General features: G+C 38.5%; 1 protein-coding gene across 1 annotated transcript in view; it reads right to left on the reverse strand.

The window, feature by feature from the left end:
* HOATZ (HOATZ cilia and flagella associated protein) overlaps window positions 1-16,664 on the reverse strand; it is a 24,111-nt gene extending 7,447 nt beyond the window's left edge. The window contains exons 1-3 of the mRNA XM_007128249.1: window positions 16,436-16,664; window positions 15,894-15,932; window positions 15,342-15,412 (exon numbers count right to left, since the gene is read on the reverse strand). Coding sequence (XP_007128311.1) covers window positions 15,342-15,412; window positions 15,894-15,932; window positions 16,436-16,661 — 336 coding nt within the window. The 5' untranslated portion in view covers window positions 16,662-16,664. The remainder of the gene's footprint in view (window positions 1-15,341; window positions 15,413-15,893; window positions 15,933-16,435) is intronic.
* Between the last annotated feature and the right edge of the window lie 2,600 nt (window positions 16,665-19,264).

The following is a 19,264-nucleotide window of genomic DNA, read 5'->3' on the forward strand; positions in this document are numbered from 1 at the left end:
TCCCGGACCGGGGCACGAACCCGTGTCCCCTGCATCGGCAGACGGACTCTCAACCACTGCACCACCAGGGAAGCCCAGCAAGTTATATCTTAACTATTCCTCCTGGTTCCTCCTTTCCTCCTTCCAATGTAATCACTATCCCATTGGTTAGAGGTTTGTGACCTTGGGTAAATCAAAGAACCACTTCTCTGAGTATTGATTTCTCATCTATAAGGAAGGTTGTGAAAATTGGAGATAATACAAACATTGCTTAACAATGCATGGGTGATATTCAATAAATGGTAGCTATTATTATTATAGAAAAAATTTTTTTCAATGCTTTCAAAATGTGAAAGAGTGGGAAAAAGGAGGAAAGGATGGATTACCCACCTTCTGTGTACAGTCATGGAGGATTTTTGATGATTCAACCTCTTACCTACAGGTGAGTTAGTGAATAGAGTTGGAAGGAAGAAAGGAGAAACAAGGAGGGATATCTAAGATATTACTTGCCCTTTATGCAGCAGAAATTCCTCTACAAATTCTCTAGTGTATTATAAACTTTTTCCTCAGTTAAATTTCAGTTATAAAAAAGCTCTTAAAAAGCACTAGACTCTAAAAGAAAGGTCCTTTCTTCTCAAGACCTGGTTCTCATATGAAAAATGCATTTCTTCCTTGTATTATAATTAAAAATTTTTGACTGAAACATTCATCAAAGATAGCATATGGTAGTGTTTATTTCTCTGATTACCTATCTATATTACCAAAAGAAATTTTCTCTTGACCACCACAGTATAGGAGACTAATTACTGAATTTAATCTTAAGAATATCTTAGAAGAGTATTGAACTGGTTCCAATTCAATAAGCTCTTTGCTTAGTTACCTGGCAACCATCCCGATACCTAGAGAATCTAGAAACTCTTGAAACCAGTGTGGTATAGTAGTTAAGCACATTGGCTCCATTGTCAGATGGACCCAGGTTCAAACTGTCGTTACTATATTTTAGCTGTGTGACCTTGAAAAAGTCACTTACATGTTTCTGCTTCAGCTTCCTCATCGGTAATAGGGGTAATTATAAAGCTTCTCAGACAAAGCTGTTCTGATGATTAAATAAGAATATGAGTAAAGGACTTAGAGTATATATGCTGTGTAGTTAGTTCTCAAAAATATTACTATTCTCTAGTGAGAGGAGCAGATGGTTGGAAACGGAAAAACACTTGAAGAAAATAGACTAGGAAGCACTGGGGGAAATATATTAACTCAAATAGAAATTTAAAAAATATTTATTCTTTCCATTGACTATCAATGCTCATGACACAACCATTAAAACATGTGAAAAAAAAGCACATAAAGGAAAATAATATTTACACAAATTCATTGCTGAATCTAAAATCTTAATATAAGTTTAAGATTTTAAAACATGTAAAAATTTTAGAGGAATCCTAAAGGACCTCTTTAGGAGAATACACAGCAGGGGGAGCTAATCCAGAGTGAAGTCTGCTTGAACAAAGTTAATTTATTTTATGGGATCACGTAGCACTTTGCAAAAAGTGGTTAAAGGGTAAAGAATAGTTAAACTATAGTGCTACCTATAAACTGATGAACTTTCTAAGATCTTATTTAATGTATGCTAAATATTTATGATGACTTTTGATTATAAGTATAAAATGAGAATTACAGTGCATTCCAATTTTAGAATATTACCTAAGCAGAACCAAATTTCTGTGGTTCTACAGAGATTAGAGAACATTATCTGATGTTTTTCTTGAGGCTCCAGAATTTAATTTATATCTCTATGCCAATAATTTCAAGTTAAATGCCCGATGGAATCACAAGGGAGTCTTAGTTCTTATTCTACACAGTCAATCTTCAGTAGCTTCTATTCTAAGTAAATCTATTATTTATTTAGATTATTAAATAAATAATCTAAGGATTTAAAGATAATACATCAAAGGGAGAAAGGCAGCTAGGCGAGCAGCTTAATGATCATGACACAAAAAGTATGTTCAGTGATGAAAAGAAGATAGCAGTTCATCCAATTAAAAATAAATGGAGATGTAGAGGCAGGAACAAACTTAAAGTTGCTGAAAGATGGTGATAAGCCTGGCTTGACTGGGACAAGATGTTTTTTTGGGGGAATAGAGGTATATAGGGTAGGATAGTTGAATGGCATCATGCTGAGGACCTTGACATAAAGATTGCTCTGTTTACACTTGATTTAGTAGAAGATAGGAACTATATTTCTGACCTCAATATTAATAAGTTAGAAATAAAAAAGAGATAAGAAGACTTCATAGATTTGGAAATTAAAAAGCATACTTCTAAATACTTCATGGGACAAATTATAAATCAAAATAGAAATTTAAAAATACTTAAAGTGGAATAATAATGAAAACATTATATAGCTTGTGAGTTGCAGCTAAAATAGTACTTTGAGGGCTAGTTATAACTATAAATATTTATATTAGAAAAGAGATAAAGTGGAAAATTAAGAAACAAAGTGAGAAGGGAAGGAAGTTAGAATGAAAATAAGAACTAACCCAAAATTGAAGGGAGAAGTAATAAAAATCAAGAACTGATAACATAGGAAACAAAAATAATGACAGAGGATAATAAAAACAAATGTTGGTTTTTTGAAAAGACTATTAAAATAGATAATCCTTTGATATAATTACTTAAGAAAAAGGATGCAAATGATTAGAAATGAAAAGGGGTAATAACTAGAGCTCAGCAGAGAGTACAAAGATGATTAAAAACACTAGGAATCCTTCACACAAATAAATTTGAAAATGTAGATGAAATGGACGATTTCCTAGTAACATACCAAACTATTGCAAGGGAAAAAATAACCTATTTACTCAAACACGAAAACAAAATAAACAAACAAACCAAACCTATAGTACTTATGCAGATTAGTGCCATATTTTTCATTTCAACTAATTTTAGTCAATATTTAACTCATGGGTTGGGCTTGCCTTGGATTGAGTTGGATCTACTTGCTGTACTATCCACTCCTTCTAATAACCTTGGCTTCTAAGTTAGCTTCTACCAGAGTCTTTTTCTAGGTTTCCAAGAACTGTTGCAAAGGGTGTGTATATAGTGGAATATAGTAATATTCTTTTCTCCCTTGATTTTTGACAGGGTTCTAATTGAGAACCCTGACCTGCACTGATCCAGACCTGCAGAATTATGACATTTACCTCTTAATCTATATTTGTAGAGAGAGGCATTATGATAAAATTTAATTATATTTTATTTACCTGCAATGGTTAAATTAACTTCGCCCACACATTTTGCTCCATAGTTGAAATTTCAAAATATATCTTCAGTGGTAATTTTTCTTTTTGCAGATGATGAAGATAGGGTTAAGAAAAATATGTGAGTCTTTTTACAGTATGAGCAAGCCAGTCTTGATTGTGTCTTTTAATCAGGATGTGGATACCTGGGTGACAATGTCTTTCATAATCTACTCATCATCCTTTGAGATTTACCACTTTGGTCAAACCATTTCATTTAATACTAAATCTTATTTTGTACTTCGTAAAATTTTATTTTTCAATTATGGGTTAAAAAAAGAGGGAAAGCAGAGAAGATAAAAACAAACTTTCATTGGGTACCTGCTGGATGTCAGGCTTTGTGTAATTCCTTTAATCCTGAGGTAGATGATATTATTATCTCTTTACAAATAGAAGGAACTCAACCAACATAAAAATTAACAACTTTTCTCAGGGTCACTTAACATTAATTAGGTAACTAGTAACTGGCAGAGCTAAGGATTCAAACTCATTCTCAGTTCTGTTTGACTCCATGCTTCTTTTGCTATACTACTTAAAACACATACTAGAGAGTGTGGCACACACACACATACACACACAGTAACAGAATGGTTTCTTTATTCAATCTTGATTCTGGAAATGAAGAATTAATTAGGATTAACCATGGTGAAGAAGACAGTCTCTGCTCTCACAGCAAAATTTATATTCTAGTGGAAAATGTGTGCTATGGGAATACACAGCAGGGGGAGCTAATCCAGAGTGAAGTCTGCTTGAACAAAGTTAATTTATTTTATGGGATCATGTAGCACTTTGCAAAAAGTGGTTAAAGGGTAAAGAATAGTTAAACTATAGTGCTACCTATAAACTGATGAACTTTCTAAGATCTTATTTAATGTATGCTAAATATTTATGATGACTTTTGATTATAAGTATAAAATGAGAATTACAGTGCATTCCAATTTTAGAATATTACCTAAGCAGAACTAAAGTTCTGTGGTTTTACAGAGATTAGAGAACATTATCTGATGTTTTTCTTGAGGCTCCAGAATTTAATTTTTATCTCTATGCCAATAATTTCAAGTTAAATGCCCGATGGAATCACAAGGGAGTCTTAGTTCTTATTCTACACAGTCAATCTTCAGTAGCTTCTATTCCTGTTCTGTCACAAAATGCAGTTAAGGAAGGTTAGCATTACTATTGGCTTAAGGTAAAACTATGTCTCACATTTGGGCTTGATTCCAAAAGGCAGTATGTGCCTCTTGGCCTGTTGATTTTAATAGCAGAATGCTTCAACTGTGAATTTACTCTATGAATTTACTACCATTCCCTGTGTCTATTAATTGAAATCTGCTATGTAGATTCTACAACTTCCATACAGTAAATTTATATCTACTATAATAATAAGATACAGAACTGTTGGCCCGCAAATGATCTACCATGTACTTTAAAAGATAGCCTGACTAATCAGCGAAAAGGCTTTCTCCAGCTCTAATCTGATATTTAGAAGGTAGATCTAAAGGCAGTCATCTATGGGAGTGGATGGAAGATGTTGGAGGATTATTAATCAGAGGGAGGAAGAATGCTGACTTGCAGAAAAAAATGCATGTCTAAGCACATTTTCATACCTCCTGAAAATTGCCTGATCCTGGCTCAATTCCCAGCTTGAGAATTTTCATTTGAAAAATAGTGGCTTACTAAAATGAGAGAAACATATCAGTCATTACATAAAAGGGAGTCGACAATTTTTCTTAAATGTAGGTTTTGATAAAATATGAATTTATCTGTTTTGAAGAAGAAAAAAATGTGTATTTTCTTGGTTCTGTTACATATTTTTTCTTAATTCTGTTACATATATATTTTAATGGAAAACCAATAGTAATTACCTGAAGAGCATAGCTCTTATTTTTTTTAATACTCTTCTTTTTAAAAATATTTATTTATTTATTTATTTATGTTTAGCTGCGTCGGGTCTTCATTGCGGCATGTTGGCTTCTCTCCAGTCGTGGCGCACAGGCTCCAGAGCGTGCGGCCTCAGTAGTTGTGGTGCATGAGCTCTGTAGTTGTGGCGTATGGGCTCCACAGCGCGTGGGCTCTGTAGTTGTGGCACACAGGCTTAGTTGCCCCGTGGCATGTGGGATCTTAGTTCCCTGACCAGGGATGGAACCTGCGTCCCCTGCATTGGAAGGTGGATTCTTAACCACTGGACCACGAGGGAAGTCCCACATAGCTCTTATTTTAAAAGTCACACAAAACAAATGCATGAAAGTATAAGCATAAATGATTTTTTAAAACTGCTTTACTTATTTATTTTTTAAATTTCCCCAGTTTGTTTTTAATTTTTTAAAATTTTTATTGGAGTATAGTTGATTTACAATGTTGTGTTAGTTTCAGGTGTACAGCAAAGTGAAAAACTACTTTAATGTTGCTTTAAAATGCACTTATTTTTTTAAAAAAGCAATAAGTGAGATTTGAATTTTAATGTTGAGAACAATATGAGCATAAAATGAATTATTACACCTTTAAATTCAATAAAGTATAGATATATTAAAGATACTTCTATATATGATTGAATTATATACTATTGATGATTCGGTCTACGATAATTACCAAGACTTGTCCTTGGCAAACAAGTAACTGCTGAGTCTTTAATGTTTTCATCATGTTGATGGTTACACAGATATGATGAATGGGTGAATGGGACTGACCTCATCTTTCAGGTGTGTCTCTCCTGTCCTGCCCATTAGGTTGTAAGCAGGAGAGGGTGGGGGATTCTCCATCCAGGTGATCTATCTCATCTCTGGCCCATACTTCTCTAGCCCATATATTTAGCCCACAGGCCTATTTGACAGCTCGAATAGGCTTATCATTGCTTATCTCAAAGGCACACTCCATGAGTCTAAAACTGAACTTCTAACCCCTTCCGCCTTCCCCCAAAACCCCCAACACCTGACCTTTATTTAACATTCCCTGTTTCAGAGAATGGTGCCATCCATCCTGTTGTGCAAGCCAGAAAACTATGAGTTACCTTTGATACCTTGCTATGCCTCACCATCCATATCCAATACACAACTGAAGTCCTACTTATTTTACTTCCTGAATATCTCTTAAATCTATCTGCTTTTTCCTAATCCAAGCTACCATCACCTCCCATCTGGTTGATTGCAATGGCCTTCACTCTGGTTTCCCCACTTCTGCTCCAGCCACTTTTAATTCATTCTCTTGAATTTTTTCAAACAAATCTAATATTATCACCCCCCCAACTTAAAACCCTTCAATGGTTTCTTATTGTTTATGTACTATGGCCTAACCTTCCCATCTCCACACTGGCCATTCAGCTTCGGACACGCGCTGTGCTGTTTCTACCGTCCAGAATGCTCTCGCGACGCTCCCTCCACCCCTCCTTCTGGCCTAATTAATGCCCACTCTTCCTTCAAATCTCAGCTTAATCTTTGCAGAAATTCTCCCTGACTCTTTTGATTGGATCAATACTGCCCTGTTAAATGTTCCTCAAATATCATGTAAAATTCTTCATAAGTATCTCTCTCCTTAATTAAATTGCAAGTTTCAGATAAGCACAGAGTTTGTATCTTGTTTTTTGTTGTTGTTCATCATTGTTCTCCAGTACCCAGCACAATGCCAGGTGTACAGCAAAGTGAAAAACTGCTTTAATGCTGCTTTAAAAGGCACTTATTCTTTAAAAAAGCAATAAGTGAGATTTGAATTTTTTTTTTTTTTTTTGCGGTACGCGGGCCTCTCACTGCTGTGGCCTCTCCCGTTGCGGAGCACAGGCTCCAGACGCGCAGGCTCAGCGGCCATGGCTCACGGGCCCAGCCGCTCCGCGGCATGTGGGATCTTCCCGGACCGGGGCACGGACCCATGTCCCCTGCATCGGGAGGCGGACTCTCAACCACTGCGCCACCAGGGAAGCCCTGAGATTTGAATTTTAATGTTCACTCAATAAATATTTGTTGAGTGAATCTTGTACAATTTTTCCAAATCAGATTCTCCTAACTTTTGGCTTGAGATCTTATCCTACTGTTGATGTCTTTGCTTGGCTCTTCTTGCCTGAGCTTGACATTGTCTCCTCAGCTTTGGCCCTTTCCTTGCCTACGTCTCTTCTTTTTTTAAGGCTACAAACTTTTCAACTGCTTTGGGCAAACATTCTGTAAAGTTCAGTTTGGTCTTGTGACCCTACACTTCAGTGCAGGGCCCTCACCTGTATGCATTGAAACCCATACAATGTCCAATTCAACTTCACACATACAGACTAATGTCTATACCTACTCCAACATCTACATTATATCTACTGGGAACATTTATGGCCATAAACCCCAGAGAATGCAAAGGTAATATACAAAACTTTATAACCACAATTAAGAACTCTCTTCTTTCTTTCTGTTTTTACTTATTCAGTGCTCTAAAAATTTATCCTTTAAAATAAAAGTTTCAAAGTTTAGATAAAATATCTTAAATAACTTCTAAGTTTTTTCAAATAAATTACCGAATAGTGTTAAATGAAAATATGCCTTTTTCTTCCTTAAATAGTCATTTAACAGAGTTTATCTCAACAATAGAATCAATTATTGGTAAATTGATTTTGAACAGTATCTTTTGGCTTGGCCAAGAAAAAATTACTATAGTTAGGTAAATTGTCTCATATATTGATGGCTCTAAAGTAGTTTTCTGGGTATGGCAGTAGGGAATGACACAAAAGTTTAGGAATGTGATTGGAGTTTGGGGGAAAGGTACATGCTTCTAGGAATTTGCTTTTTTTTAAATTTTAAAACCAAGCCTATCTCTGTACCAAAGTTCTACTATATAGAATATTGTCTTGTCCCATGTGTTCAAGTCCTTGTCTTGTTTCTTTGTCTAGTATCCCCGACACTCTGGGACAGTGGCCTTATTTTCTACTCCTGATGCTGAATTCTAATTCCCACGTCAAGATTTCTTTTACATGCTGTTGAACCTTGGCACCATGGTCTTAAATTTCCATTTATTGCCTTTTCCTTCAGAGAACTGATAATGCTCATTGACTGTGACTTTCTTCTGTGGCCTACAGGCTGTATTTCCACTCTTGTCTGTTGCTTGCACATCCTTCTCACAAGTGACTACATGTCTGTTCATTACCTCTGAGTCTGTGAGGCCTCTGAGTCTTGGTGAATCCTATTTTGGACTGTCCTCCTATTAATGAGTACCTCATATGCCATTCAGCTCAAGGAACTAGACTATCATGCAGGATTCTGGTCCAGACAAGTTAAATCATCTATTTATTCACTCATAAGCATTTATTTGGTAGGTTAGGAGATCATCTGATATTTGTCAGGTCCTGTGATTATAAAGTCGAAGAAGTCATGATCCTTTTCCTTAAGAAACTTAGAGCCTGCAGGAGAAATACCTCAACTACACCACAGTACTATATGTCAGTGATTATGACTGGGGAATGCACAGGGTACTAGGGAAGCACAAAAGAAGGGGCATTTGCTATCAGCCTGGGGAATATATAAGGATGAGGAAAGACTTGAATGTGACTATTTTTGAATTGTTTTTAAATACAAGTAGGCATTAGCTAAAGGGAGAAACGGGAGAAAAGCATTTCCAAGTGGAAGAAACTGTAGACTCAATGTCACCGAGGTGATCATGTCTCCTAGGTTCCTGCCTGTCTTTGATCACAACATTTCACCAACGGTTCAATATATAGCCTTGTTTTATGTGTATTTCTCTTTATAGACACCTTATTTTAAATACCTTGTTGATTCATCAACATTGAACTCATAGCCAACAGCACTTATAACTCATATCTGAATAAAGCTTATCTAATGCGAGTATTTTCTCCGTAAGTCATATCACAACCTTCTTGCACTTAAGAAAACTAGACAGTACTTCAGCACTTGGAGGCTATATAAAACAGTGAAATCATCAAAAACAAAAAAAAAGCAAAAAACGTGGCACTTAATAAACTGCAAAAAGGATACTGTTCACAGTATGAGCTGAAACAAGAAGGCAGAACATTGCCTTGTTCATCCTCAGCTAGGAACATGTGTGTTGGGCAACTCAAATTTTTCTCTGCTCTGTGAATGTCCTCCAATGACCATGAAAGTGCTACAGGTATTGATTTTGGGGTTACAAATAAACTGTTGCTAGTAAGTGAATTTGCAAATATGGAATCGTGAATAATGAGGATTGACTATATTACCAACACAGTGGCTTGGGGAATTGCAAAATCTCAGGAGCCAAATAGACAAATGGCTGTATCACCTCAGGCTCTGAGGGTATGCTTGACCACACCTATTGTGACTAAAATACCTTAGCATAGAAAGTGCTTACATGGTGAAGTAAATATAGATACAGAAAATTTTAAATTTTCTTATCTGGCTCCAATATAACTTATCTACATATCTTTTCATCTTGCCGTTGATAGAGGCAAAGGGAAAAGGCAGATTATGGATTTGATTTCAGGTATGTTGTATTTTCTGAGTTACCTGATCCACAGAATTACCCAGTTCTTCAATAAATTCTATTTGATTCACCCTACTGCTTATAAGGTGTTTACAAATTTGAACAATAAGGCTTCCTGTAGCTTGAATCAAATAGATAGTTCTGCCTTTATTTTAAAAAATACACCATCCTTTTTTGCTTCATTCTGTGTTCAGTAGTTTCAGTTAATCATGTTTTACCAGGAGATAGATAGTATGGGTCCTTGCCTAATTGTACTGCAGGGCTTAAAATGCTTTTATTTTGTTCTTAGGGTGAATGTACACAGAAGAGAAAGTATACAGATCTTTGGAAAAAAGAGGATGTGATGCATTTGGGACATGACCCTATCCAACTCTGGGGCTGGGTCTGCCTGGGGCAATGAATTCACCTATTTGATCTCAAATCTCATTTCTTACCCTGAGTATCTTTTTGTAGATGTTGCTAAAGAAGATTAAGAGGGGAACCTCATCTGTCAACTGAAAATGTTTCCCAAGATTGAATAACGTTCGAAAACAAAGTGGTACAATAGAGGATTTAAAAGTGATTCATATTTATGCAATCTTTTAATTATCATTTACTACCAAAATATTTGCTTGTTACTGTGAATGCACAGTCTGTTTTTATGATTCTTCCTCTTGAATTCTTTGACAAATTAGGAACAACAAGAATTTAAATAAGTATCTTTTGTTGGTGAAGGAGAAATCCACCACTTCCTAATGGTATTTATTTTATGGAGGAAAAGGAACTTTGTTATTATTACATGAGGGCAGGAAAGCAAAATTAAAACAAAGCCAGATAACACTGTGACTGAGAAAAATTTGGTTTGTCTGGGACGCCATTCCTGGGCAATTTGACAACAAAGAGGATTTTCTTTTATCTGAGCATCCTGGGCAATGACACTGAGGAAGTTTATTGTATCTTTGGTTTGGGCTCTACAAAACTGACTTATAATGATTCTGAGTATCCCTTTGAAAGTGTAAGATAATGGAGGATAATGTTAAAGTTTTCCACTTTCATGATTCGGTGTCTAAAAATACACCTTTGTGAAACTTCTTAGACTCTTTTTCTAAGAATGTTCTCATCATAGCATGATTTGCTTCTGGTTCACTGAAGCACCATATAGCAAATTGACTTTTGAGGAAGACTTACACTATGGTCAGTATTGGTTGTACAGGTTGTGTGACTGAACAGATTAAAACCCCATTCCCAATAAAGAGTATATATTTATTGTTGTTCTGCAGATTGCATATTTTCCTTGTGAAAATCTTTAGTTTATATTCACTCATGTTAAAACTCTGATTCCAGATGGACATTTCTAAATACATCATCTATATACATGCCTTAAAGTACTGCTCTGATCTTTTCTTCCTCCTCCCAGCAAATGAATTATTTATAATTCTTTTCATAAAGAGATAATCAGCTAAAGAGCTTTCTTAAAGGTGGCAAAACTAAAAAGCAAATTAGTTTTATGATTTCAAAGAATTAGCTGACTATTCATTTCTTATAATGTTTTCAGACTACTTTAGAACTCTCAAAGGAAGAATAATGGTCCAGTAGAGTGCTATAAGGTTTCCTTTATGGACAGAGTAAGCCATTTAATCTTGACAGACTCAAATTGTTCTTGATTTTCTGCCATGGATATCCATCGCAGAAATAGTACTTGTGATTAATAGCATTTTGTCCACTAACCAAAAGCATTTATAAGGTATACCTGGAAAATATTCCAAAATGGAGGATAACATTAAAGTTTTAAAAGTTTAGCAACTGAAAAATCCGTATCAGTTGGGGAGAAAAAGCTATAAAAGTACTTTTAGGAGAGACGTGATAAATGTTTAGATTTTCATTAATTTTAAGGAGAAAGTGGAAGAAAAAACCTTTAAGAGACTTGATGGGAAATATTTTTCCCCTTTTTATAATGAAAATTAAACCAGACATTTACTTATACAAATGTATATGTTCAAAATATGTAGAAGATTCTCAAATTGAATAGATCATTGTAAATGTTTTATTAGTTACCTAGAACCTCCCACCTCCCCATTTATGTTCTGCCATTAAGGTAAGAATTCTAGAATGGTGGTGGCAGCAATGCAGAGAGAATACTACAGACTTAGAAAAACAGCAGTATCCAAAAATAGATTCTATGTTTTAGTGATTACAGGGAGTCACATTTCCTCCCGTCATATATAGACCCATGAGGTAAAAGCATAACCGAGATGCGAGGGGATATGCTAAACTGGTCCTAAAGCAGACTTGCAAACAGACTAGCTTTGGGGAATGTTCTTGCAAAAATTGTCAGCCTAGAAAAATTTGCCAGATGTGTATATGTACAAAAGGCTAACCAAAATGGTGTTATCACTGTATACAGCATATGTTCACTGATTAATTCAGTTATGAATTTATTTATTCAATCAACAAATATCGATATTTACTGAGTTTCAATAGCCGGAAAAGCACGAGAGTTAAGTAAATAAGAAATGACCTCTGCCCTCATGGAGGAAAAGAGAGTTAACATTTGTTGAGAGAAAACAATGGCCTGGCGCTTTACATATCTTACACCAACTCGATGAGGGGGATATTTTTATCATTCCTCCTTCTCTACCTGAGGAAGCTGAGCCTCACAGGGGTTAAATAGGCTGCTCAAGGTCACTCATATAGTAAGTGGCTGAGTCAGACTTCCAAACCCTATGGTGCCTGGAATTTAGCAGGAAGGACAGAAACATACCTATAACACAATTACCTATAACACAGATCTTGACTTGCTCTGAGAGCACAGAGAAGGGAGCTATTCATTCTGTTGTCTCTAAGTCACCTCTGGGAAAGCTTCACAGAGAAGTTGCATTTGAGCTGGGCCGTGAAGGTAAATGGGGGAGAGCATTTTAGGTAGAGACACGAAAGTGCATTGTAGGTTGAAGAAACAGCATATAGTCACTGTTTCTCACACTTGTATTTATACCACAGTTTTGAATTTTAGAATATTTGGCAGCATAGCTGAACAATGCCATGGCCAGCAATCATTACAACACAATGAGTCTCACAGGCTTTGGAGTTAGGAGACAGGCTTTGAAACTAGGCTCAGCCACTTACCAGTTGTGGGAACTTTGGAAAATCATTTAAGCCTTGTTTGATTAAATGGGAATAATCATCATGAGGCTATTTTAAGGAGAATATGAGTTGATGCATATACAGTGCTTAGTTTAATATATATAGCATGTGGTATACACTCACTAAATTGGGTGTTATGAGTACCACATCACAACAGTATCTGAGGATATCTGTAAGAGCCTTCAGTTATTACACAATTCTCTTGCTTTTTTCACCATGGCATTGTTTGACTAGAACTGTAGCATACCAAACTGATTCAGCTCTCCTATATACTCGCAAGGCACAGTTTCAGTAATATTCTTTTTCTATCCTGCTGGCTTGCTGCTTGGTTAGGCCTCTTATCTTGTACTCTCAATATAATAGAATTTTCTTTATACTGCTTTGCAGGACCCACTTGACTTAATGTACAATTTGGCAGATATCACAGTATAATGTGCATGTTTAGGTTTAGAAAAAATATATTTTACCCATTTACCACTTCGGTAGCACATATGGGGAGGGATACACAGTGTGCCCAAGCCTAGTGGTGAGAACCAACTGTACAGAGTAGGCTGCATTGGGGGTAGGGTGGGGTATAGGGGAAGGAGGAAGGAGAGTGGTAGAAGCCAGTCAGGTTATAGTCAGACTGGAAAAGAACTTGAATACCATGCTGGAGAGTCTGGTCTCCATCCTGCAGAAATGGAGAGCCAGGGGTAAAAGAACAAAAGTAGGTGTATGGACTGAATTGTGTCATTTCCACCCCCACTCCTGCAATTCTTATGTTGAAGCCCTAACCCTCAGTGTAACTCTATTTGGAAACAGATCCTTTAGGGAGGTAAAGTTAAATGAGGTCATTAGGGGCCCTAATACAATAGGACTGGTGTCCTTACAAGATGGGGAAGAGACACTAGAGCTTTCTCCCTCTGCCATGTGAGGACGCAGTGAGAAGGTAGCCATCTAGAAGCCCGGAAGGGAGGCTTCATCAGAAACCAACTCTGGAGGCACCTTGATCTCAGACTTCCAGCCTCCAGAACTGTGAGAGAATAAAATTCTGTTAGTTAAGCCACCTGTCTGTGGTATTTTGTTATGGCAGCCCTAGCAGACTAATACAGTAAGAAAGCAGCATAATGGGATTTGGGTTTTAGGAAGATCAGCATGGAGGATATTCTTTGTTTGGTCAACTCTATACATTCTTTGAAACTCAGTTCCTTTGGGAAGATTTCTTGATTCCTTAAGCTTGACTTTGATGTCCTTCAATGTGTTCCCATAGTATTAACTGCATACATCTATCATAAAAATGTATCATAATTCCTGCCTTTGACTGGTATTCTCCCCCACCAGATTATAAACTCCTTGAGATCAGGGAACACATCTTGTCTTTGTATTCCCAGCATCTAGTACAGTACTTGGCACATGGCAGGATCTCAATAGATATCTGGGGATTAATTAAGTAATTAATAATAGAAAAACCTGAGGCAAGGAAATCAGTTCTAAGACTACCATTAGCAGAACATCTACTTGTAACTCATCATATTGTCTTAACTGTTTGACAAAAGATGAAAGAAGTTGATAATAGTTTGTGTTTAATCTTTTATTTCTAATCCCTTCCAAAAATGAAATTAAAACGTGCTGAAGAAGTCAACTTTTAATGATTTTTGTTTCACTGAAAATTAGGTTCCCTTCCCACTATTAAGTCCTGGTATAAATATACATTATCTAATATCCTCAAGAGAGAATAAAATGCTGACTATTTCTAATCACTTAATTTGTTTGGAGGAATCACCAAGAGTCCACAAAGTAAACTAATGTGATCAGCAAACTCAAATGCATTGTTCTGTAATTTATGTAGAATTCCCGATAAGTCTTTTGCACTTTGCCAATACATCTGCTGATTAAAGACATTAGGCCAGACGAATCCTCTATCTGCTTTTATAGTACAGGAACAGTTAGAGGAATGGAATTTATCCATTAACCAAACAAAATGTTTCTATAAATCACTGTACTAATTGTTGAGTTAGAGGCTGTGCCTGCAAAAGAAAAGCAAACAAGGGATGTTGCCAAGAAGAGACATGTTCAGTTGATTTGACAACACCAATGTGTTTAATTGCAGCCTTTAGGCAAAATGGTTCTAGATGATGGACTCATTCCTCTGATCATTTAATTTTGACCTATTAAGATAGTCAATTCTATTCAGTTTTTCCTGTTCTTACAATATTTCTGTTCTTACAACACTGTATATGGTTTGGGGCCTTATTGGGTGGAAAGTGTGTGACTCCATCTTTCCCCACTTCCCTCTGATTTCATTGTTCTTACACATCCTTGGGCTTTTGCAGAGACTGAGAATAGCCAAAGTTTAATAGAATTTCTTAATCTTAAATTAAAATTCTAATAAAGGTTTTCCTATTGCTCAAGCTGATATACTAGAAGCAGAAAATTTTTATATACATACGTTAAAAAAAGAATAATTGGGATGATTTGGAAAATAATACTGAAATTTTAATGAAAATCAGATGACTTTCTGAAATATTGGCCCACCTTTTGGAGATACTTTTTTTTCTCCTCAGATTCCTGAATCTTTAGGGTTTCAGCAGTGACATCTCTTCTCTCTAAAGAAAATAGAATCAAATACAATCTGAAATAATTTTATCATGATTTTACAATAATGTTGATAAAAAATTAAAGTTTAAAAGGTAATACATAAAGTTGGAAGGTAAACACAAATACGTACTGTCTTGAAACTTTATGAACCAGACTCATAAATAACTGGAGACTGAATTAATTAGCTCTGGCTGCAGGGAACCTCTAATCTCTTTAGAAGAGGAGTAGCCCGAGTCCAGAGACAAGAAAAGGTCTCTAAACAGAACTTACTTGCAGTATCATAGATTACAATTTCTACATTCCTATTCAATGTGTTATAGGAATTTAGGCATTTTTCTCTGGATAAATGGGGTGGTCGCTGAGGCAGGGTCTTGGTATGCAATTCAGAAAGTTATGCCAAAGGAAGAAGTTGTATCTTTACACTTATTACCTATTTTTTTTAAGAGTCTAGGAATCAGGATATTGAAAGGTGTAAAACTTTGTACTTACTGCTTTTCTCAAGGAAAAAAGGCTGGAAGTAACTTTTCTCTAAAAAATACAAAAGAGAAGTGTCATTGGAAAAGCCACAGCATTAAAGGTATTTAATTTTTCTATACCTGTAAAAATTGCATAACAGTTTCCCATCTTAGGCCTTAAAGGTCAGGGAACTTGGTTCCTAATGTTGACTCTGCCTTCAACCTTCTCTAGGGCTTTCACTTCTGAACTCTATTATGTAAAAAACAATCCTTCATATCCTTTCAGCCAACATATAACATTTTCCCAGATTATTCTATACCGTTTAGACAAATATATGTCATAACCAAGGGATATTTTCAGATGGACTTTTAGATATAACAAAGATACCACCGATCATTTTGGGGTGGAAGGATTGCTGGGAAGATTTTAGAACTGTTTGTACAGGGTTTTAGACATCTGAATGAAAGATTCTTATTTTAGAATTAGGTTCGGCAGTTTCCTCCTGGGAGGGGCTCTGGTGTCTGCCCCGTGGTTAGGGAGGAGGCAGAAATCGCTGACAGGAGGCAGCTACTCACCAAGCGCACTGCTCCTCGAGGGCCGCGCCACACGCAGACGCTGACTGCTACCTCTGGACAGCACCAACTGAGATTCCTTAGGGGGATACATTGACGCCCCGATCCAGAACTGCTTAGCCAAGTTGGCATCGCGATCCGAAGAGCCGGTGAACACCAGTAATCCCTGCGGGTGAGTTTCACACGACTCCCTTCGGCTGCTAAAACCGTTGCTGGGCCTCGTTTCCATGGCAACTCAGGATACTTCTCCAAGCTTCCTTGCCCTTCTCCCAGCCCCCCCCCCGCCCCCTCCCCCGCCTCCGCCGGAAACCCGCTAAGTTGGCCACAGCCACGGCCGGAAGCCCTTAGTTTCCTCGATAGAAGCTGGGGTCTAGCGCGCGCGCTTGTGCGCCACCTGAATCCCACTTCTGCAGTTATCGCAGACTTCGGGATCAGTCCAAGCCTTGGAGTCGAGATAGGAGAGTCAAAATATCAACTTTGAGGCGTCTTGTCCTGTTGGAGTCAGTGGGGGAGCACTTCAGCTCTCTTTTATTCTGAGTTAGCCTCCTACCCACCACCTCCACGCCCCCCCCACCCCCGCGACCAGCTTCCTTTCCCCCCAACTATATCTAAATAAAGCTTCCCTTAGCTCCGCCGTCCCAATCCCCTTTCCACACCAGATTGCTGTAGCTCAGCACCCTCTATGGGGAAGTTCTGGGCCTGCAGTGGTTGGTGAATTCAATAAGGCAGCTAGCTAACAACCTAGCTTATGGAAGCTAGAGGTGTGAACTGGGCTGATAGGCACCGCTGTATTAATGTTTTATACACTTTCCCCCCTGCATCCTTTAAGACCAATCTTACGGAAAGATGGTCGATTTAGATTGTAACATCAGTCCCACTAAAAGCTGCTTAGACTGCAACAGTTGTAAGTACATCGGATGAGTGGACCCAGTCCCTTCATGAAAAACACTATAAAAATTTTGGTTAATGAATTCTTATAAAAATATTAGTAAGTGTATGTGCATAGCTTTCCCAGGAGATCTGGTTAATCTAGGAACAATTTAACCATTTCAGCGATAGGAAAGTTGTAATTACTGTGGCAGGAATTGAAATGGACATCATAAAACCAATTTAGGAAAGGAAATGGACACATTGGTAATAACCACAATTTAGTTTCCTTATGGCCTTATGGTTTCCATAGTGACCTTATGGCACTTTATGCTTTCAAGATATTAATACAGTCTCACAGAAAGATAGCTCAAAAATTGATAAATCACAAATCTATACAATGACAGTCAGCTAAGTAGAAAAATCCTATTCCCCAACATATCCGAAAATTTTTTGGTTCAGAGCCTGAAGCAATATTGAAAAATTATATATAAAGATATACATATATTACATATGTTGTCTATTTAGCAGCCAAAATGTGGATATCTCTCTTGGCTGACCTATTGAAAAATAGGCAATGGGTAATGTTAGCAAATTCCAATCCCCCAAATCCCCACCACCCCCAGAACATTGATATGCACAGGCAGCTCATTTAGATGAATTCCCAAATCTTTTTACCTGGCCGTGTGGTTAGTGATTGGTACTATTAGCAATCAGCTAACTACACTGCCTAGTAACTAGACTCACAGAAAAAAAAAAAGGCTTTCGTCATAAACTGCGTCTCAGGTTGGTGCCCCATACGTTGTGACAGGCAAATCATTGTTTCAGTTGTAGCTCATTTTACTTGGTGGGTTGGTGAATACCCTACTAAATAATGAAAAATAGGCACAATGAATCACAACAAACAGCATTAAGCGTTACTTAGGGGGCTCCACCCAGCAGTTTAAATGTCTTAAAGCCATTCAACACCACGGATTTCGCTTTGCTTACATGGTATTGTACAATCTTACTTTTACTCCTAGAGGTTGATAACAGTTTAACCATATCTAGAAGCAGCAGCTCGCAGGAGTCTGCAGGGGTTACTAGCATGTTGACAACGTGCTCCGTCAGCAGCGCTAAACGCTGACGCATCAAATCTCGAAGCTCAGTGGGCTCTTCTCAAACGCTTGGGGTCGGCGGTTTGCCGCCGAGGGTGGCGTCTTCCTCCTGGCGGGGCGGCGGGTGATGCTGTGTCTTGTTTTGATGGCAGTGGAATTAGTGATTGTAAGCATCAGAGTACAATCAGCTAATTACACTGCCTACAAACCGAGCACCGGGCGCCCGCGGGTTGCAGCTCCCGGACGGTTCGCAGCGCCGACGCGGTATCCCCGAGCGGGCGGACCGCGGGATCGGGCCCGCCGCGATCCCACATTTCACCGGGGGTGACGCCCGACAGTGCCTAGGCGCGAGGCCCAGGACGCGGGTCCTCGGTGGACGCCTCCGAACCCTCCCAGGCACTCTCGCCCGGCTCGATGGCTGCGCTGGCCCCCGCCGGAGTCGCCGCGCACCCTTGGCACTGCCAGCGGGCGGCGCTCCAGCGGGGACCTGCACCCCCAGGTTCGGGCCCCCCAGGCCCAGGTGACTCCCGGGAGCGCCCAGCCAGCTGGCTTCACCGGGGCCACTGAATCCCTGCGCCCCGCCTTCCCTGCCGCTGTCTCCCGCACCTCCCAGGGCCCTCCCGCTCAGGTTCCCTTCCCTTCACCTCCCCTTCGTTTTCTCGGGCCGGCTCCCACCTCCCTCACCCGGGTCCGGCCAGCCCCAGAAAACTTCTCTTCAGTTCTGGGCCCAACTCTAGAGCCGGCTCTCTCAACCCCGTGCGCCCCGCCGCTCCGAATGGCCGAGTAACCGTGGCCGTGGCGGGTTAACCGCCCTTGGAACCCCGCGGGTGGAAGGGGCGGGGCGGGCGCGAGACGGGGTGGGATGGGG

Source organism: Physeter macrocephalus, chromosome 16, assembly GCF_002837175.3.
Source record: "Physeter macrocephalus isolate SW-GA chromosome 16, ASM283717v5, whole genome shotgun sequence".
NCBI classification, from domain to species: domain Eukaryota; kingdom Metazoa; phylum Chordata; class Mammalia; order Artiodactyla; family Physeteridae; genus Physeter; species Physeter macrocephalus.